The 22,950-nt window shown below is 46.4% G+C and overlaps 1 protein-coding gene and 1 pseudogene across 1 annotated transcript; one reads left to right on the top strand and one right to left on the bottom strand.

The window, feature by feature from the left end:
• Window positions 1-2,945: 2,945 nt before the first annotated feature.
• Window positions 2,946-6,708, bottom strand: LOC100279385 (uncharacterized). Its single transcript, NM_001152398.1, is given in 4 exon segments — window positions 2,946-3,225; window positions 4,705-4,890; window positions 4,970-5,274; window positions 6,455-6,708. Coding segments are annotated over 4 exon segments (684 nt in total). The 5' UTR covers window positions 6,591-6,708; the 3' UTR covers window positions 2,946-3,168.
• Window positions 6,709-18,812: 12,104 nt separating this feature from the next.
• On the top strand, window positions 18,813-22,739 carry LOC103645543 (single-stranded DNA-binding protein, mitochondrial-like; annotated as a pseudogene).
• The last annotated feature ends 211 nt before the right edge of the window (window positions 22,740-22,950 follow it).

Raw genomic sequence — 22,950 nt, 5'->3', positions numbered from 1 at the left:
GCGGTCATGAAGTCCCGCATGGCACTGGGGTTGCCAAGTCCGGAGAAATCCCAACAACAGTCGGGCTCGTCATCTTCCTCGGAACCCGAGGGCCCGTAGGTCGAGACGGCTGTCAGCCGGTCCCAGGGTGTCCGCATACGATACCCCGGAGGGTTTGGACTCGCCTCTATGAGAGCGTCCACCGAAGCGAAGTCGCTTGGTGGGTCGAGGCTGAATCTGAAAGGCACGAGATGGGAGTCGGTCGGTACCTCTTGGTCGACGGGCGGTGACGAAGTCACGTCAGGGGTAGACTGCACCGTCGTCTCAGGTACAAGGGTGACGCCCAGCAAGTCCCTCGTGAGCATGCTGGTGTCGTCCGTCCGCTTGGAGTTGGCGTGTTGCGGGGAGACGGCGCTCGTCTTCGTCTCAGACGCGAGGTCGATGCCCGACGTGTCCCCCGTTGGGGTGCCGACGCCGTCGACTCGCTCGACAGCCGACGAGGTGCCGCCTCCTGCTTGGCCTTGGTTGCCCCGCCTCCTCCTCCTTCGACGGGGGAGGCGACGGGACAAGCCCGAATGTTGTTCTTCCGCCATGTGGGGAAGACATCGTCGATTCCGCCGCTGGCGGGCGGGTTGTCGGCCGCCATTGTCGCCGTCGCGCGGCGGGGGAAGGAGTATCATGTCGTAGCTGCCGTCGAGGGACATGAACTCAAGACTCCCGAAACGGAGCACCGTCCCGGGCTGGAAAGGTTGCTGGAGACTGCCCATCTGGAGCTTGACGGGAAGCTGTTCGTCAACACGCAGCAGGCCCCTACGTGGCGCGCCAACTGTCGGCGTTTCGAACCCGGAGGGTCCCTGGACCGACGAGTAAATTGTCGCCGCGTGCCCCAGCCCAGATGGGTCGGCGCGAGACGGAGCGCGAAGGGGGGAGAGAAGCCGGAGGGAGACATGCGTAAAAGGGGAAACCCGCGGCCTTCGTGTTTGTCCCGTGCCCAGGTCGGGTGCGCTTGCAGTAGGGGGTTACAAGCGTCCACGCGGGAGGGAGCGAGAGGCTTACGCGAGTGTCGTCCCGTCCTTCCCCGCGCGGCCAACCTTCTGTAAGAGGGCCCTGGACCTTCCTTTTATAGGCGTAAGGAGGGGGTCCAGGTGTACAACTGGGAGATGTAGCAGTGTGCTAACGTGTCTAGCAGAGAGGAGCTAGTGCCCTAAGTACATGCCGTCGTGGCAGTCGGAGAGGTTTTGGCACCCAGTTCGTGTGATGTCGTGGCCGTTGGAGGAGCGCTGGAGCCTAGCGGAAGGACAGCTGTCGGGGCTGTCGAGTCCTTGCTGACGTCTCCTTGCTTCCGTAAGAGGGCTGAGAGCCGCCGTCGTCATGGAGCGTGCGGGGCGCCATCATTACTTGTTTACCGGGGCGAGCCAGATGGGACGTCGGTCTTGTTCCCCGTAGCCAGAGCTAGCTAGGGGAAGGGTAATGATGGCCCCTCCTGTGATGCGGTCGGTCCGAGCCCTGGGTTGGGCGAGGCGGAGGCTCCTCCGAGGTCGAGGTCGAGTCTGTCTTCCGAGGCCGAGGTCGAGTCCGAGCCCCTGGGTCGGGCGAGGCGGAGACCGTCGGCTGAGGCCATGGCTGAGTCCGAGCCCTGGGGTCGGGCGAGGCGGAGTTCGCCGTCTTCCGGGGCTGAGCCCGAGTCCGAGCCCTGGGTCGGGCGAGGCGGAGTTCGCCATCTTCCGGGGCTGAGCCCGAGTCCGAGCCCTGGGTCGGGCGAGGCGGAGTTCGTCGTCTTCTGGGGCTGAGCCCGAGTCCGAGCCCTGGGTCGGGCGAGGCGAAGTTCGTCGTCTTCCGGGGCTGAGCCCGAGTCCGAGCCCTGGGTCGGGCGAGGCGGAGTTCGTCGTCTTCCGGGGCTGAGCCCGAGTCCGAGCCCTGGGTCGGGCGAGGCGGAGCTTTCTATGGCGCCTGAGACCGGACTTGGCTGCTGTCAACCTCACTCTGTCGAGTGGCACAGCAGTCGGAGCGGCGCGGGCGGCGCTGTCCTCTTGTCAGGCTGGTCAGTGGAGCGGCGAAGTGACGGCGGTCACTTCGGCTCAGTCGACTGAAATGCGCGCGTCAGGATAAGGTGTCAGGCCACCTTTGCATTAAATGCTCCTGCGATACGGTCGGTCGGCGCGGCAATCGGGCCAAGGTTGCTTCTTGGCGAAGACTGGGCCTCGGGCGAGCCGAAGATGTGTCCGTTGCTTGAGGGGACCCTCGAGCGAGACGTGAATCCTCCGGGGTCGGCTGCCCTTGCCCGAGGCTGGGCTCGGGCGAGACGAGATCGTGTCCCTTGAGTGGACCGAGCCTTGACTTAATCACACCCATCAGGCCTTTGCAGCTTTGTGCTGATGGGGGTTACCAGCTGAGATTAAAAGTCTTGGAGGTACCCCTAATTATGGTCTCCGACATATACAGGAACAGAAGGAATATATTTTAGCTGAATCAATATTCAGTTAATTTTTTATGCAGAATTAATCCTTTATTACGTCTAACTTTTATCGTGGATATTGGGATTTAAACAAAAGGTCTAATGAAACTTAGATTATAATTACATAAGTAAACAGTAATCCCATTTTCACACCATTTTAATTATATATAACAAATTTTATATTTCAAGTGATGATTTAACATGCTACAATAGTACAATCCACTGGTTAGCGAATAACAATCACATATTGAGATTGTTAAACCCTTGCATCAAAAAGCAGAGATATATAACACATTTTGTATTTCAGGTGATGATTTAACATGCTACAATCCACTAGTTAGTGAATAAAAATCACATATTGAGATTGTTAAACCCTTGCATTAAAAAATGGCAGTTCACCGTAGTTTTTGCAATGCTGAAGGAAGTTGAGCTGCGACTGCGAGCGAAGGCATATATGATCAGTGCCTCGTGAACAAAGTATACAATTCACACCAGTTGAACAAGAAGTCATGCAAAAATTAACAGAATTGACAGGTTTCAGCCACATGAAACGTCCTTATTACAGACACAGACGGGAGTATTTCCATACTTAAAATGCACAGCTGTTTGATGGTCTCATTGTTATTGCCATGGTAGCTACAAAGGGGAAAGGAAAATGTAGAACGGCATATTCTGATCTACAGACTTCCTCAGCTCATCGATAATTTCCATGGTTCTGATCTGCAGGCTTCACATCATGCCCTTAGCTCAACATAGGAGCCTGAGATCCCCGAGGTGCCAATCAGGGAGATCTGCAAGTATAACAGTTAAATTATGAGTAAGGAGGCCTACATATATATATGCTATTTCACTAGCTTCAGTCCTGACACGACAAGCAGGCTTGACATGTACCGAAATGAGAACGCAAGTCCATACATGCTATGAGGTTGAGCAGGACATAATTCATTTTCATTGTCAGAAAATAACCAAATGAAAAAAAAACTAAAGGAGAATATACATTTTCATAAATGCAACACTGATTATGTGCACAAGGTGTTTGAAAAAGCACAAGCATGTGATTCTTATAAAGCTGCTTGCCTGCTAGTAATGCCCTGAGCAAAATATGATGGAGGGAGGAGACCAGACAATATTGGCCAGGAATCAGCCCAAATGCATACTTGTTTTGCTGGTTTATGGTGAAAGTAGGAGAGACCAAAAAAATATTTACCAACTTGAAAATAACAAAATTACCCTGAACCAATAAAGCAAAGTCTAACTCATATATCACCAATACCAAAATGTCCGATACACTTTTTTCTCAAAATCCTACAAGCGGAGAGGATTGATGTTAGCTTGTCCGTGGTCGTAACAAAACAACCAGTTGATGTCACCTCGCCACAGACAGAAGGGCATATTTGGTACTTCAGATTTCACATGCAACGCACAATTGGATGCAATTCTGGTACCATGAGTTCTATTACATACAAGACAAATTAATTTAATATCTTTGCCAGATCTTGCCATGACACTCGGTGCATGAACACTCACAGCAAGCCAGTCAGCTATGGTCAGTTGTTATTCATAATTTGCTTAAAATTAAAAGATTAGATGGTAAAAAAGAAGATACAAAACTATTATAATTTGCAGAAAATACAAATTCAAGTTTTAATAGATTTTCTTCGGATAGGCAAAAGACCAAGCATGGAAAATTCAATCAACAATACAAAAATCAATCAAGCAATAAACAAGACAAAATTCTATTAAAAACGCAGTAAGACTGCATATGGAACAAAAAACTTTAACATAATCTTAAAAGGAGCGAAAAGGCCTCTAGCTGAATTGGTTAGGTAGTCTAAGGAGCACTCCTTAGGTCCTAAGTTTGAATCCTCGTGAGAGCGAATTTCAGGTTGAGGTTAAAAAATCCCCTCATATGTCCCCACGCCTAAGGTCCGGTCCTGTTTACGGTCGTTCTCACATGTGCTACGGTGCCGTTGTGTAGACTAGGGACATTCTCACATAGACTATGGTGCCGCTATGTATGGGTGGGGCAGGGGTTTCTCGACCTGGAAGAGAACATCTTCTTAATATAATGCCATGGGGGCGGTTTTACTCCCGGCAGGTCGAGTTTTTAAATCTTAAAAGGAAATATGGCACAATTAAAAGCAGAGAAACTTTTACACACATCAAGAATCACAAAAATATCAGGCAAAATATTTCTAATTTTCTACCAGCATAAGACGATACTGAAGTAAAACTGTACCACAGGGACAAGTAACATTCAGAAGACATACCTTTCCCCACTCGGAACCTATGCCACTGCATCTCATTTTGAGGTGTATCATTTTTGTGCCCAACTCAGTCTCCACCTTCTTTCTTAGATAATTTTCCTCAGGGCCAAAGGACTCCAGATATGTCATGTAGCGATTATATGCAGCTTTAACAGCATCTTCAATATAACCAGGTAAGGGACCCACATTCTGCAAAAGTTTTGCCTTGATCAAACTGATATAAGCACCCCAAAAAATACATGAGAAAACAGAGATAGCAACTACTGACTTCGCCAGTCAGGCCACACAGATCATCAAGAGCCATTCTTAGGGTAACCAAGGTTCCACTGAATTCTTCACATGCCTCAGCTGCACCAAATACATTTTTCAAAGCCTCTTGACCAGCATTATCATCGGTCGCTTTAGATACTGCTTTCTTTGCTTCCGCTACGAGAGAATCTGGAAGTTCATTCCAACTAGCAGCCAACAAATCCTTAAATGCAGCTTCGATCTCTGGATCAGATATTGCAGGCAAGTGCTTTTCATTTGAACTGAAGAAGCGTCTCAGTTTCCATGAGATAGGATTGTTGCCACCTGAGTTTATAACATGAACAAGCTAATTAAGAATGAGAAGTTTTAAGTGAAGTGCAATAGAATCACATCAAAATGAAAACAACTAAGGCATCATTGAGTATTCTAGCATTTTTGCAAATATATAAACACAAATCAAAGAGAAAACATTCCACAACTCCAAAGATTTCACATAAAATACTTCAATCTCGTCAAAGAAAGTTTAATCACTTTGAAACCCGTTTAAGCATCTCTCACAAAATCCAACCCATATTAAATTAGAGTGAAAGATTAGTATTAACCAGCCAAAAAAATTCTTTACGAACTAACACGGGAAACAGGAAAAAGGCAACCTTTGTATCCCCTTTTAGTTAAATGACTGTACGTATGTACCCTTAAGTTTATGGTTAAGAATACAATATATTGGAATAGAACAGTTGGGTGACGTAAAAGCACCGCCTCCCTCACCGCCCAAAATTGTCAATAACACACGATGTCCCTTATTCCCTTCCATCCTCTCTCAAAAACATGTCCCGCTGATTCCCATGCACCTTCTCTCAAAACAAACTCTCCTTGCTGCCATCAGCATAGGATGGGCCAATCCTAAACACTAGCTATCTCATGCAGTCATGCCGCCCCTGACCTCATGTGTAAAAAACATAAACAATGATTTTTTGTTGCTGATTCCCTGAAACCTGTGCTTGTGTACTCAAACAAAGGCTATACAACCTTAGTTGCTTCAGGAGCAAAAGCCTCTGCAAAGCAACCAATGTTCTAGCTTTCAAGAAAAATCACTTGCATTCTATAAATAAGTGAGTTTATTAAAAAGTTTGATTAGACATTAACCTAGAAAGAAACACTCTGGGACCACACATTTCACGTCTGTCTGAGCAAGTGTCCAGGCAACTCTCTATCTTCATGTTGATATACTCGAGCTAGAGTATGTCAACTCCAACCAATCATAAACTCTCGAATAATAACACCCTTGCCTACGGAGTAATAGCTTCTGGCCTTGTAATAAATCTCCACACTAGCATGAATCTGGAGTTCTAATCTCCCTATAAATTACTAATAAGGGCAACCATATCTAGGAGGACCCTAATCAGGAATCAACCTGGAGGTACCCGATAAAGAGATCAGTCAGATCCAGTCACCCCCATGCGGTAAAATCAACTAGTAGTCAAGGAGACGTAGGGAGGAGTACCTGACAGAGCGGCGATGGGGCGTGAGAGCGGTGCAACCCTGGCGGTGGGCCGGGAAGCGGCGAACAGAGCCGACGAGGGTGCCGGGGTGAGACGCAGGAGCCGGCGTGCGGAGGAGCGGAGGGCGGCGGCGGCCATCGCGGTGGTCAGGGATGTCGCGGACCGGGACGTCCCCGAGGTGGCGCGGGGAGGACGAGTGTGCTGCGGGGGCGGGGCAGTTTCGGTGCGTGGCCGTGTGGGGGCGGGGCGAGGGTCGCGATCGGCCGTGTAGAAGAATGGGAGGGGAGGGGAGGGGAGGAGAGCGGAATGGAATGGAACGGAACGGCCAAACCGAGCCGTCCGGCCAGCGCGGATCCTGATTTCTCAAATACTTTGTTTCGGCCAGAATAACAATTTGCGTATGGTAAGAATGTCCTTCCCCTAAATTTATCCCCATATTTATCACTTTTGTGCCACTTCTCTAAAATTTCTCCGACTATTTTTTCATGCTCGCAACAGTTCTCTCTATATTATTCTTGTATATCTGTTGCAACCATAAAATATCATTTTATATTGACTTATCATCTATTATCAATTTTTCCTCAACTAATATTTACTCGTGGGCATATAAAATGAGGATGAAACCGTTTAATGTAGGGTTTGAAAAAAGTTTAAAGCTTGCGAGACTACTCGAGCTCGAAAATGATCGGCTCGCGAGGCTCGAACGAGTCGAGCTGAACTAGGTTTTCGAGCTCGTTGGGGGCAACGAGCCAAGCCGAGCCACTTTGTCTCGCGAACCGGCTCGTGAGCTGCACGAAATTAATCAACATACACAATAATGATAAATATTGGACAATTTAATAGATATTCGACTCATTTTTTGTTTTTAATGATGTATATATGACAATTATAATTTAGATTACTTGTAATGTCACATTATGGTTATTTATTTCACATTAATAGACTATTAATTCACTATATAATGCAATGTTATTTTTCAAGGTATAACTCGCAAGCCGAGCCGACTCACAAGCCGGTATCGAACCGAGTCCCTTTACATCTCATTGAGTAGGTGAGACGAGCCGAGCTCCATCACCTAGCGAGACGCACCGAGTCGAGCCAACCTCGGGTTGACTTATTTTCAAACCTAGTTTAGGGGCACGAGAAATGCAGATGGAGAGAGTGATCACGAGGGGTAAGTGTAACACCCCGTCCAATCCCTGGACCGGCGGTACTTACTCCTGGCAGCTGTCTAGGATCATATATTGTCCCCACAGACCAACACGAGTCTTTTGTGCGCACTTTGTCCTCACTCATGCGCACCCGAGAAAACTTCCCGGTCGGTCACCCATCCCAAATTGCTCCAAGCCAAGCACGCTTAACTTGGAGGTTCTTTCGAGATAGACTTCCGAAAAAGAAGATGCACCTTGTTGGTATGATTACACTATTAATTCTATTAAGCCTTGGGCCAGGACATCCCATCCCAGGGGCCAGGATATCACAATCCACCCCCTTAGACCCCAATCCAGGAACCTCCCCTCTTGGCCACGTCTGTATGTCTAGTGTCGTCATATGCCATGCCATGTGACCACTCCGGGCCCACATGCACCATGCGCCATATACCCGAACCCCCTAGCCCACACACGCCCGTGAAACCGCGAGGGTCGGCTCTGATACCACTTGTAACACCTCGTCCAATCCCTGGACCGGCGGTACTTACTCCTGGCAGCTGTCTAGAATCATATATTGTCCCCACAGACTAACACGAGTCTTTTGTGCGCACTTTGTCCTCACTCATGCGCACCCGAGAAAACTTCCCGGTCGGTCACCCATCCCAAATTGCTCCAAGCCAAGCACGCTTAACTTGGAGGTTCTTTTGAGATAGGCTTCCGAAAAAGAAGATGCACCTTGTTGGTATGATTACACTATTAATTCTATTAAGCCTTGGGCCAGGACATCCCATCCCAGGGGCCAGGATATCACAGTAAGAGTCCATTTAGGGGCAACCATTACAAGTTTAGGGGTACTGTAGCCCCTAAAGAATGAACATGGATAGGAGAGAGGGATACGGTGCGGACGGTCTGATAGTCGCCTAGAGGGGGGGGGTGAATAGGGCGAAACTGAAATTTACAAATATAAACACAACTACAAGCCGGGGTTAGCGTTAGTAATAATAAATGAGTCCGCAAGAGAGGGCGCAAAACAAATCCCAAGCGAATAAGCAAATGAGACACGGAGATTTGTTTTACCGAGGTTCGGTTCTTGCAAACCTACTCCCCGTTGAGGAGGCCACAAAGGCCGGGTCTCTTTCAACCCTTCCCTCTCTCAAACAGTCCCTCGGACCGAGTGAGCTTCTCTTCTCTAATCAAAGCCGGGAACAAAACTTCCCCGCAAGGGTCACCACACAATTGGTGCCTCTTGCCTTGATTACAATGGAGTTGTGATCTCAAGAACAAGTGAGAAAGAAAAGAAGCAATCCAAGCGCAAGAGCTCAAATGAACACGGCAAATCACTCTCTCTAGTCACTAGGGTTTTGTGTGGAATTGGAGAGGATTTGATCTCTTTGAATGTGTCTAGAATTGAATGCCTAGAGCTCTTGTAGTAGTTGAGAAGTGGAAAACTTGGATGGCAATGAATGTGGGGTGGTTGGGGTATTTATAGCCCCAACCACCAAAAGTGACCGTTGGCTGGAGGCGTCTGCTCGATGGCGCACCGGACAGTCCGGTGCACACCGGACAGTCCGGTGCCCCTGCCACGTCATCACTGCCGTTGGATTCTAGCCGTTGGAGCTTCTGACTTGTGGGCCCGCCTGGGTGTCCGGTGCACACCGGACATGTACTGTTTGATGTCCGGTGCACCGGCATGGGCGATTCTGACTTCTGCGCGCGCTGCGCGCGCATTTAATGCACCGCAGGGAGCCGTTGGCGCCGCAGGGAGCCGTTGCTCCGCTGGCACACCGGACAGTCCGGTGTACACCGGACAGTCCGGTGAATTATAGCGGAGCGGCTGCCGCGCGAACCCGAGGCTGGCGAGTTCAGGAGGCCGAGCTTCCTTGGAGCACCGGACATGTCCGGTGCACACCGGACAGTCCGGTGAATTATAGCGCGCCGGCTTCCGAGAAATCCCGAGGGTGAAGAGTTTGAGTCTGAGTCCCCTGGTGCACCGGACAGGTACTGTTCACTGTCCGGTGGCACACCGGACAGTCCGGTGCGCCAGACCAGGGGTGCCCTCGGTTGCCCCTTTGCTCCTTTATTGAATCCAACACTTGATCTTTTTATTGGCTAGATGTGAACCTTTTGCACCTGTATAACTTATACACTAGAGCAAACTAGTCAGTCCAATATTTGTGTTGGGCAATTCAACCACCAAAATTATTTAGGAACTAGGTGTAAGCCTAATTCCCTTTCAATCTCCCCCTTTTTGGTGATTGATGCCAACACAAACCAAAGCAAATGTAGAAGTGCATAATTGAACTAGTTTGCATAATGTAAGTGAAAAGGTTACTTGGAATTGAGCCAATATAACTACTTACAAGATATGCAAGGAATGTTTCTTTCTTATATAACATTTTGGACCACGTTTGCACCACATGTTTTGTTTTTGCAAATTCTTTTTGTAAATCCATTTCAAAGATCTTTTGCAAATAGTCAAAGGTACATGAATAAGAGTTTGCAAAGCATTTTCAAGATTTGAAATTGTCTCCCCCTATTTCAAATGCTTTTCCTTTGACTAAACAAAACTCCCCCTAAAAGAGATCCACCTCTTAGTGTTCAAGAGGGTTTTGATATACCATTTCTGAAATACTACTTTCTCCCCCTTTTGAACACAATAGGATACCAAATGATAAAGACTTTTGGAAAGCACTAAGTTTTTGAATTTGGTGTGGTGGTGGTGCGGTGGTGGTGCGGTCCTTTTGCGGTCCTTTTGCTTTGGGCTCATTTCTCCCCCTTTTTGGCATGAATCGCCAAAAACGGAATCATTAGAGCCCTCGAAGTAAGTTCCTCCCCTTTGGTCATAAGTAAATGAGTTAAGATTATACCAAAGACGAAGTCCTTTTGCGTTTGAGCTTTTACTCTCTCCCCCAAGGATGAAGTCCTTTTCCTTGATGCTCATTTCTCCCCCAAAGACGAGAGAGTTGCTCGAAGTGATGGCGAAGCATGAGTTACGGAGTGGAAGCCTTTGTCTTCGCCGAAGACTCCAATTCCCTTTCAATATACCTATGACTTGGTTTGAAATCGACTTGAAAACACATTAGTCATAGCATATAAAAGAGATATGATCAAAGGTATTTAAATGAGCTATGTGTGCAAGCTAGCAAAAGAAATTTCTAGAATCAAGAATATTGAGCTCATGCCTAAGTCTGGTAAAAGATTGTTCATCAAGTGGCTTGGTAAAGATATCGGCTAATTGATCTTTAGTATTAATGTAAGAAATCTCGATATCCCCCTTTTGTTGGTGATCCCTAAGAAAATGATACCGAATGGCTATGTGCTTAGTGCGGCTATGCTCGACGGGATTGTCGGCCATCTTAATTGCACTCTCATTATCACATAGCAAAGGGACTTTGGTTAATTTGTAACCGTAGTCCCGCAGGGTTTGCCTCATCCAAAGCAATTGCGCGCAACAATGTCCTGCGGCAATGTACTCGGCTTCGGCGGTGGAAAGAGCGACCGAATTTTGCTTCTTTGAAGCCCAAGACACCAAGGATCTTCCCAAGAACTGGCAAGTCCCCGATGTGCTCTTCCTATTGATTTTGCACCCCGCCCAATCGGCATCCGAATAACCAATCAAATCAAACGTGGATCCCCGAGGGTACCAAAGCCCAAACTTAGGTGTGTAAGCCAAATATCTCAAGATTCGTTTTACGGCCGTAAGGTGTGATTCCTTAGGGTCGGCTTGAAATCTTGCACACATGCAAACGGAAAGCATAATGTCCGGTCGAGATGCACATAAATAAAGCAATGAACCAATCATCGACCGGTATACCTTTTGATCCACGGACTTACCTCCCGTGTCGAGGTCGAGATGCCCATTAGTTCCCATGGGTGTCTTGATGGGTTTGGCATCCTTCATCCCAAACTTAGCAAGAATGTCTTGAGTGTACTTCGTTTGGCAAATGAAGGTGCCCTCTTGGAGTTGCTTGACTTGGAATCCTAGAAAATACTTCAACTCCCCCATCATCGACATCTCGAATTTATGTGTCATGATCCTACTAAACTCTTCACATGTAGACTCGTTAGTAGACCCAAATATAATATCATCAACATAAATTTGGCATACAAACAAGTCATTTTCAAGAGTTTTAGTAAAGAGTGTAGGATCGGCCTTGCCGACTTTGAAGCCATTAGCAATAAGGAAATCTCTAAGGCATTCATACCATGCTCTTGGGGCTTGCTTGAGCCCATAAAGCGCCTTAGAGAGCCTATAGACATGATTAGGATACTCACTGTCTTCAAAGCCGGGAGGTTGCTCAACATAGACCTCTTCCTTGATCGGTCCATTGAGGAAGGCACTTTTCACGTCCATTTGATAGAGCTTAAAGCCATGGTAAGTAGCATAGGCCAATAATATGCGAATTGACTCAAGCCTAGCTACGGGTGCATAGGTTTCACCGAAATCCAAACCTTCGACTTGTGAATACCCTTTGGCTACGAGTCGAGCTTTGTTCCTTGTCACCACACCATGCTCATCTTGCTTGTTGCGGAAGACCCATTTGGTTCCTACAACATTTTGGTTAGTACGTGGAACTAAATGCCAGACCTCATTCCTCGTGAAATTGTTGAGCTCCTCTTGCATCGCCATCACCCAATCCGAATCTTGAAGTGCTTCCTCTACCCTGTGTGGCTCAATAGAGGAAACAAACGAGTAATGTTCACAAAAGTGTGCAACCCGAGATCGAGTAGTTACCCCCTTGTGAATGTCGCCGAGGATGGTGTCGACGGGGTGATCTCGTTGGATTGCTTGGTGGACTCTTGGGTGTGGCGGTCTTGGTTCTTCCTCATCCTCCTTTTCTTGATCATTTGTATCTCCCCCTTGATCATTGCTATCATCTTGAGGTGGCTCGTCTTCTTGATTTTGCTCTTCATCATTTTGAGCCTCATCCTCATTTTGAGTTGGTGGAGATGCTTGCATGGAGGAGGATGGTTGATCTTGTGTACTTGGAGGCTCTTCGGATTCCTTAGGACACACATCCCCGATGGACATGTTCCTTAGCGCGATGCATGGAGCCTGTTCTTCACCTATCTCATCAAGATCAACTTGCTCTACTTGAGAGCCGTTAGTTTCATCAAACACAACGTCACAAGAGACTTCAACTAGTCCAGTGGACTTGTTAAAGACCCTATATGCCCTTGTGTTTGAGTCATAACCAAGTAAAAAGCCTTCTACAGTTTTAGGAGCAAATTTAGATTTTCTACCTCTTTTAATAAGAATGAAGCATTTGCTACCAAAAACTCTAAAATATGAAATGTTGGGCTTTTTACCGGTTAGGAGTTCATATGATGTCTTCTTGAGGATTCGGTGAAGATATAACCGGTTGATGGCGTAGCAGGCGGTGTTGACCGCTTCGGCCCAAAACCGGTCCGGTGTCTTGTACTCATCAAGCATGGTTCTTGCCATGTCCAATAGAGTTCGATTCTTCCTCTCCACTACACCATTTTGTTGTGGCGTGTAGGGAGAAGAGAACTCATGCTTGATGCCTTCCTCCTCAAGGAAGCTTTCAATTTGAGAGTTCTTGAACTCCGTCCCATTGTCGCTTCTTATTTTCTTGATCCTTAAGCCGAACTCATTTTGAGCTCGTCTCAAGAATCCCTTTAAGGTCTCTTGGGTTTGAGATTTTTCCTGTAAGAAGAATACCCAAGTGAAGCGAGAATAATCATCCACAATAACTAGACAGTACTTACTCCCGCCGATGCTTATGTAAGCGATCGGGCCGAATAGATCCATGTGTAGGAGCTCCAGTGGCCTGTCAGTCGTCATTATGTTCTTGTGTGGATGATGAGTGCCAACTTGCTTCCCTGCTTGGCATGCGCTACAAATTCTGTCTTTCTCAAAATGAACATTGGTTAGTCCTAAAATGTGCTCTCCCTTTAGAAGCTTATGAAGATTCTTCATCCCAACATGGGCTAGTCGGCGGTGCCAGAGCCAACCCATGTTAGTCTTAGCAATTAAACATGTGTCGAGCTCAGCTCTATCAAAATCTACTAAGTATAGCTGACCCTCTAACACACCCTTAAATGCTATTGAATCATCACTTCTTCTAAAGACAGTGACACCTATATCAGTAAAAAGACAGTTGTAGCCCATTTGACATAATTGGGAAACAGAAAGCAAGTTGTAATCTAATGAATCAACAAGAAAAACATTGGAAATGGAATGGTCAGGTGAAATAGCAATTTTACCCAAACCTTTGACCAACCCTTGATTTCCATCCCCAAATGTGATAGCTCGTTGGGGATCTTTGTTTTTCTCATATGAGGAGAACATCCTTTTCTCCCCGGTCATGTGGTTTGTGCACCCGCTGTCGAGTATCCAACTTGAGCCCCCGGATGCATAAACCTACAAAACAAATTTAGTTCTTGACTTTAGGTACCCAAACTGTTTTGGGTCCTTTGGCGTTAGATACAAGAACTTTGGGTACCCAAACACAAGTCTTGGAATCCTTGTGTTTTCCCCCAACAAATTTGGCAACTACTTTGCCGGATTTGCTAGTAAGCACATAAGATGCATCAAAAGTTTTAAATGAAATGGCATGATCATTTGATGCATTAGGAATTTTCTTCTTAGGCAACTTGGCATGGGTTGGTTGCCTAGAACTAGATGTCTCACCCTTATACATGAAAGCATGGTTAGGGCCAGAGTGAGACTTCCTAGAATGAATCTTCCTAATTTTGCTCTCAGGATAGCCTGCAGGGTATAAAATGTAACCCTCGTTATCCTGAGGCATGGGAGCTTTGCCCTTAACAAAGTTAGACAAGTTCTTAGGAGGGGCATTAAGTTTGACATTGTCTCCCCTTTGGAAGCCAATGCCATCCTTGATGCCAGGGCGTCTCCCATTATAAAGCATGCTACGAGCAAATTTAAATTTCTCGTTTTCTAAGTTGTGCTCGGCAATTTTAGCATCTAGTTTAGCTATATGATCATTTTGTTTTTTAATTAAGGCTAGGTGATCATGGATAGCCTCAATATTAATATCTCTGCATCTAGTGCAAATAGAAACATGCTCAACATTAGATGTAGAGGGTTTGCAAGATTTAAGTTCTACAACCTTAGCATGCAACATTTCATTCTTAGTTCTAAGGTCGGAAATAGTAGCATTGCAAACATCAGAATTTATAGCCTTAGTAATTAAATTTTCATTCTCTAATCTAAGGCTAGCAAGAGATGCATTCAATTCATCAATCTTAGCAAGCAAGTCAACGTTATCATTTCTAAGATTGGGAATTGAAACATTACAAACATGTGAATCAACCTTAGCATTTAAAATAGCATTTTCATTTCTAAGGTTGTTAATCATCTCACGGCAAGTGCTTAGCTCACTAGACAATTTTTCACATTTTTCAACTTGTAGAGCGTAAGCATTTTTAACCTTAACATGTTTCTTATTCTCCTTGATTAGGAAGTCCTCTTGGGAGTCCAAGAGATCATCCTTTTCATGGATGGCACTAATTAGTTCATTTAATTTTTCCTTTTGTTCCATGTTAAGGTTAGCAAAAAGAATGCGCAAGTTATTCTCCTCATTTTTATCATCATCCTCATCACTAGATGTTTCATATTTAGTGGAGGACCTTGATTTTACCTTCTTTTTGCCGTCCTTGGCCATGAGACACTTGTGGCCGACGTTGGGGAAGAGAAGGCCCTTGGTGACGGCGATGTTGGCGGCGTCCTCGTCGGAGGAGGAGTCGCTTGAGCTTTCGTCGGAGTCCCATTCCCGACAAACATGGGCATCGCCGCCCTTCTTCTTGTAATACTTCTTCTTCTCCTTTCTTCTTCCCTTCTTGTCGTCGCCCCTGTCACTGTCACTAGACATAGGACATTTTGCAATAAAGTGATCGGGCTTACCACACTTGTAACAAACCTTCTTGGAACGGGGTTTGTAGTCCTTCCCCTTCCGTTGCTTGAGAATTTGCCAAAAGCTTTTGATGATTAGGGCCATCTCCTCGTTGTCGAGCTTGGAGGCGTCAATTGGTTGTCTATTTGGTGTAGACTCCTCCTTCTTCTCCTCCGTTGCCTTGAAGGCCACCGGTTGCGCCTCGGAGGTGGAAGGCTCGTCAAGCTCGTTGATCTTCTTGGAGCCCTTAATCATGCATTCAAAACTCACAAAATTTCCGATAACTTCCTCGGGGGTCATTAGTGGATATCTAGGATTCCCACGAATTAATTGTACTTGAGTGGGGTTAAGGAAAATAAGAGCTCTTAGAATAACCTTAACCACTTCGTGGTCATCCCATTTTGTGCTCCCGAGGTTGCGCACTTGGTTTACCAAGGTCTTGAGCCGGTTGTACATGTCTTGTGGCTCCTCCCCCTGGCGAAGGCGGAAGCGACCGAGCTCCCCCTCGATCGTTTCCCGCTTGGTGATCTTGGTGAGTTCATCACCCTCGTGCGCCGTCTTGAGTAGGTCCCAAATCTCCTTGGCGTTCTTCAATCCTTGTACTTTGTTGTATTCCTCCTTGCTTAGGGAGGCAAGGAGGATGGTTGCGGCTTGGGAGTTGAAGTGTTCGATTTGGGCCACTTCGTCCGTGTCATAGTCCTCATCCCCTATTGATGGTACCTGTACACCATACTCAACAACATCCCATATTCTTTTGTGGAGAGAGGTTAGATGAAATCGCATCAAATTACTCCACATAGCATAATCTTCACCATTAAAAGTTGGTGGTTTGCCTAATGGGACGGAAAGTAAAGGTGTATGTTTAGGAATGCGAGGGTAGCGTAGGGGGATCTTACTATACTTCTTGCGCTCTTGGCGCTTAGAAGTGACGGAGGGCGCATCGGAGTCGGAGGTCGATGTTGATGAAGTGTCGGTCTCGTAGTAGACCACCTTCCTCATCCTCTTGTGCTTGTCGCCTTTCCGATGCGGCTTGTGGGAAGAAGATTTTTCCTTCTTCTCTTTGTGGTGAGAAGAAGATTTCTTCTCCTTCCCTTTGTTGGAGGAGCTCTTCTTCTTCTCCCTCCTTTTGGTGCGGGACTCTTCCGATGAAGTGCTCCCGTAGCTTGTAGTGGGCTTTTCGCCGGTCTCCATCTCCTTCTTGGCGTGATCTCCCGACATCACTTCGAGCGGTTAGGCTCTAATGAAGCACCGGGCTCTGATACCAATTGATAGTCGCCTAGAGGGGGGGGGGGTGAATAGGGCGAAACTGAAATTTACAAATATAAACACAACTACAAGCCGGGGTTAGCGTTAGTAATAATAAATGAGTCCGCAAGAGAGGGCGCAAAACAAATCCCAAGCGAATAAGCAAATGAGACACGGAGATTTGTTTTACCGAGGTTCGGTTCTTGCAAACCTACTCCCCGTTGAGGAGGCCACAAAGGCCGGGTCTCTTTCAACCCTTCCCTCTCTCAAACAGTCCCTCGGACCGAGTGAGCTTCTCTTCTCTAATCAAAGCCGGGAACAAAACTTCCCCGCAAGGGTCACCACACAATTGGTGCCTCTTGCCTTGATTACAATGGAGTTGTGATCTCAAGAACAAGTGAGAAAGAAAAGAAGCAATCCAAGCGCAAGAGCTCAAATGAACACGGCAAATCACTCTCTCTAGTCACTAGGGTTTTGTGTGGAATTGGAGAGGATTTGATCTCTTTGAATGTGTCTAGAATTGAATGCCTAGAGCTCTTGTAGTAGTTGAGAAGTGGAAAACTTGGATGGCAATGAATGTGGGGTGGTTGGGGTATTTATAGCCCCAACCACCAAAAGTGACCGTTGGCTGGAGGCGTCTGCTCGATGGCGCACCGGACAGTCCGGTGCACACCGGACAGTCCGGTGCCCCTGCCACGTCATCACTGCCGTTGGATTCTAGCCGTTGGAGCTTCTGACTTGTGGGCCCGCCTGGGTGTCCGGTGCACACCGGACATGTACTGTTTGATGTCCGGTGCACCGGCATGGGCGATTCTGACTTCTGCGCGCGCTGCGCGCGCATTTAATGCACCGCAGGGAGCCGTTGGCGCCGCAGGGAGCCGTTGCTCCGCTGGCACACCGGACAGTCCGGTGTACACCGGACAGTCCGGTGAATTATAGCGGAGCGGCTGCCGCGCGAACCCGAGGCTGGCGAGTTCAGGAGGCCGAGCTTCCTTGGAGCACCGGACATGTCCGGTGCACACCGGACAGTCCGGTGAATTATAGCGCGCCGGCTTCCGAGAAATCCCGAGGGTGAAGAGTTTGAGTCTGAGTCCCCTGGTGCACCGGACAGGTACTGTTCACTGTCCGGTGGCACACCGGACAGTCCGGTGCGCCAGACCAGGGGTGCCCTCGGTTGCCCCTTTGCTCCTTTATTGAATCCAACACTTGATCTTTTTATTGGCTAGATGTGAACCTTTTGCACCTGTATAACTTATACACTAGAGCAAACTAGTCAGTCCAATATTTGTGTTGGGCAATTCAACCACCAAAATTATTTAGGAACTAGGTGTAAGCCTAATTCCCTTTCACGGTCTAATACACACACCTCCCTACATCCCTAAAACACTTTTGTATCAAGTGGCCACTAGTAAAGTGTTGAGCACTAAAAGTGTCTGGCGGACGGTCCGAACCGTCTGTCGTAGCGACGAGAACCATCAACGTGTGCGCATAATTAATTATGGTTCCGGATTTCTTGCGAGATTTGTTAGCTAAATCTATGGGATTAACTCGAGAACCGACTTGTAACGGATCCAGACCTCCCCTTTATATAGATGAAGGGATACGACCGATTGAACCCCCCACAATCGATCTAATCAACCATACTTATCATTTTTACCTTATACATTAGGAGTAGCTCTAGTTTAGCCCTAGTTTAGCGTCCCTCTACCTCGAATCTTCACCTCTCTTCGGCTATACGTCAACTAGAGACATCTTGGGTGGCCTGCCGACGCCAAGACACACCGTAGGATCTCTCCTCCCCGACGACGGGGTCCCTCCCGGGAGGCGAGATCTAGATCCGCTACGAAGAAGACGATCCTATGCGCCTTCGTGGGCTGTTCAGACGCACACTGAGAAGGGGTCGCTCCTGCGCGTGTGCCGCGGACCATCCGGCCTTGTGCCGTGGACCATTCGCGCCTCCGCAGAGAGCGCCGCCAGGTGGTTCGTTCCAGTGATTGGCACCTAGATCGGCGCCAACACACTTTTGGCGATTCCACTGGGGATCGAACCCAGAATCTCTGTCAATCACTAGAACGAACCACCTGACGATGCTCTCTGCGGAGGCGTGGATGGTCCGCGGCATAGGGTCGGACGGTCCATGACCTAGGCGCAAAAGCGACCCCTTCTTTGCGTACGTCCGGACGGTTCGCGCGTAGGGCTCGGACGGCCCATGATGGCACAGAGGGTCATCTTCTTCACAGCAGATCTAGAACTCGCCTCCCGGAAGGGACCCCGTCGGGGAGAAGAGATCCTAGGGTGTGTCTCGGTATCGTCAGGACACCCAAGACGCCTCTAGTCGACGTAGAGCCGAAGAGATTTGAAGATTCGAGGTAGAGGGAGGCTAAACTAGGGCTAAACTAGAGTTACTCCTAATGCATAAGGTAAAACAATAAGTAGAGTTGATTGGATTGATTGGGGGGTCAATCGTCCGTAGCCCTTCATCTATATAAAAGGGTAGGTCTGGACCTGTTACAAGTGGGTTCTCGAGTTAATCCTGCAGGTTTAGCTAATAAATCTCGTAAGAAATCTAGAAACCTAACTAATTATGCGCACGCGCGAACGGTCCGCGCCGCTACGACGGACAGTCCGAACCACAGACTGTCCGACCTCAGGCCTGAACCGTGCGCTAGGCACTTTTAGTGCTCAACACAAAGTATTCATATGTTGATTATATATATATCAGCTGGTAGATCTTACTTAAAATGGAAGATTTATTCAAACACGATCCAAACTCATAGATTTCCATATCATGCCAAAAAGAGACAATCGTGGACTAGAGTAGAGTCAGCACACGCATCGGCACACACCTCCGGATCGAGCCAAACCAATGCCGAGCTAGGCGTGTGTCGGTGTCATCCTTGTTGGCATGTCGGATCTAGTGGTGCGCCTCACGTGGATCTGAACGCGTAACGACGCGCCTTGCGAATTTGGAACAATTATTTATGGATATTTAGAACATGGCCAAAGAATGTTGAATCTGATCCTGATATTTTCTATGACTTTGGCTAGTCCTTGTTTCGGTATTTTTACTCCGGTAAATAAATCACCACGCCATTTAGGGCTAGTTTGGAAACCCCAATTTCCCAAGGGATTTCTATTTTCCCATGGGAAAATGAACTAATTTCCCTTGGTAAATTAGAAATCCCTTGGAAAATTGGGGTTCCCAAACTAGCCCTTAAGTTGTTTTGCTTATGACAACACCAGATTGTTGACGAGCTTGAAGGGGTCATCGAACAACAAAAGGATTTCAACCGGTAGGTGTTTGGTTCAGTGTTACTCACAGGTTTCACCTGACATAGTAACATGGAAACTGTGATCATTGATCAATCATTTTATATGATATATACATCACTAACGTGCAGGATATATTTAACCTTTCTCTCTGCAGTTTTCTGTAGACAATCGTGAGTTTTGATCTCTACTGTTTCTTTCTCTGACCTTGATGAGAAGGGTGATATTGAATATGATGATAACTGTCTAGATTCAAAGAGAGAGCTACGGCCCCAAAGTGTAGATCCCAATAAGGACTAGGAATTCCGTGGTGTGCTGAGGGTATGGACATAAAAACTGGACATCCTATATCGTTTATATGAATTCTGCCTGTTGTTTTGTTTTTGAGGAGCACTATTTTACAATTATAATCTGTTTTGCTTTTGCTAGGTGGCGAATTTGGACAAGTGCCTATGCAAAAAATTTCTAGGAATGGGCATGCAGTAACTGTTTTTATTGTTGGTACGAGTGGCGAGTGGCATGTTTAACCAGAGGGTAATTGGGCCTGAGGATTTGTCAAAGCCAGCTTAGTGGCACCACATTGCTGTCCATAATGACCACCTAGGTGCTTAGGCTATCTGCAGTCGTCGACTGGGAACCTCACCCTAAACGTATAGGGTAACCATTTAGGGTGAAAAGCCCTGCAGCGGATGACTCTAAACATCACCTTACCACAAGGTGGACACTCTCTCACCCCATATTTACAGTGCATCGAGTTGCTCCCCTATGGACTCTCTCTCCTCTGCGTGATGGCGGGATCGGCAGCAACGCAGCTGGATGTGAGGTAAAATAAATAATAGAATATGTGATAGTTGGTATAGGATAGAGATTTAGGGTAAATATGACTGCGGGGGATTGTGTGATAGAGTAGAGAATCTTGCTGACCAGGATAGAATATTCTTTTTAGAGTAGAAATTTAGAGTTGCACGAGTGCGGATAGCCTTATGATGTTCAGAAGCGGGTGAAGGAGTATGTTGTTTAAATAAAAAAAATCCTCATTTTACCTTGAATACAACTATATCTATCTTTTTCGCACGAATGCTATTATATTTTTTTCTTTCACCTTATGTCAATTCTGCTGTCTATGTACGGTGATTTTTAGCTGAGGAAGTCTGGCCGAGCCCGAGAGTGGCTAGTACGGCCAGACTGTCCGATGGGTGACACCAAATTGTCCGGGTGTTGCCTAGATCAGCTCAACCTCTTTCTTTTTGTTCCAAATTCGAGAAATTTGCTATTTTGGCACTCTCATATTTGGCTCCCTGTTATTATGTCATTCCATATATATGACTGATGGGGTCATCTGTGTCTATGTTTTATGAGCCCGATGGTATACTAGCGAAGCACACAAATGATAATGGCAAAATTGTCAATGGCTATCCAAATTCTTTTGGCTTCTCTTAGCTCGACTCTAGATGATTTCTAGCACTTAGACAGACATGATTAGTACATTAAACAATTGACTAAGTATTACTCCCTTCGTCCCAGAATATAAGGCGTAACCACTTTTTATTCTTGTCCCATAATATAAGGCATGCTCTATGCACACATACATCGATGCAGTGGTATATAGAGAATTAAATGTATTTCTGGTCTTTGAACCAGAGATGGTTACGACTTATATACTGAGACGAATGGAGTAGAAACATACCTTTATTACTTTGAACCATAAAGGTTTGCAATATGTCCATTATCAGGCCCGAAAGTGTTTTTTATTTTACTCAATTTTCTTCGTAAACACCTGTACTCATGCTCATATATAAGGAGTTGCTAGTTTATAGTAATGTGTTAAGCATTTAATAAAAAAAATATATAAATGGTCCAAGAGTACATTTCCCTTTCAAGTGTTAAATGATCAAGTCAAAAGCATACCTAAGATATGTGTTCGACGTGATGGTATGTTGATTCACACGAGCTTTTTTCATATCATGTTTCTTATTGAGACTGTATTCTACATAAGTCGTTTTCATAGGTAACTCAATAGCAATGTCAAATTTTTACGTGATAACATAGGGTGTCCTTGTATGGTAGTTTACATCTACCTTTTATTTTCATGTCTCCATCTAACAAAAGCCTAATGTTTGGATAACTATTCTAAGTAGAGGCAAGATTCGATTGGTTAAATCTGGGTACAATGCTGCTAACATATCATTAGATGAGATAAGTAAGTTCACTGAACATCACCAGCAATTTTAACCCCTGGATGTGATGCTTCACGAAGAGAGGGTAACAATATATCTTATATGTATCAACACTTAAAAACAGTATAATGTGTATATTCATTTCCTATTGATTTTAGTGTTAGTACGGTTTCAGAGTTTCGGATAAGAAATAAAAATTCAGACATTTTGCACCCCGTTATCTCCATCACTTCATTGCCACAGATTTATCGTGCTACCCTTAGCACGGACACTTTACTAGTGTTGTATAACATTTCCTTATTATTAAAGCCGGATCAAAACGGCGCCTTTGAGCCTGTCCACGTCACTCTAAAAATCGTAGCCGTTAGATCGTGGATCCTTGGCTGACTTTACTCATCTGCTTTCCCGTAATCGCCTCTGGAGACTTCTACAGAGAGCGTTACGCTGCTCGTTCGTTTTGCTCTATCTACTTCTACAGAGAGCGTTACGCTGCTCGTTCGTTTTGCTCTATCTTCTTCTCTCCGCCTGCTCTTGCTCCGTTTTCTCCTCCTCGTTTCCTCCGTCTAGTGCCTCTGCAGGTTGCATTGCCCGGCCGGTAGTACAAACAAATGGAACGGGTCTGGTCAGTAGACAGCAGCAAAGTGTGTGACCAGATTTTAAAAAGGGTATATCCTCCGGAGCATGGGCAGCATGCATTCTTCTTCTTCTTGGATCTGCGAGAATTGCATATATCCATCGTTGGTTCAGTGCATGTGCTCTTGCTTCTTTCTCTCTATCT

This window comes from Zea mays, chromosome 1, assembly GCF_902167145.1.
Source record: "Zea mays cultivar B73 chromosome 1, Zm-B73-REFERENCE-NAM-5.0, whole genome shotgun sequence".
Classification (NCBI taxonomy): Eukaryota; Viridiplantae; Streptophyta; class Magnoliopsida; order Poales; family Poaceae; genus Zea; species Zea mays.
Note: the sequence above shows the minus strand (reverse complement) of the source record. Positions and strands in the feature narration are given on the sequence as shown.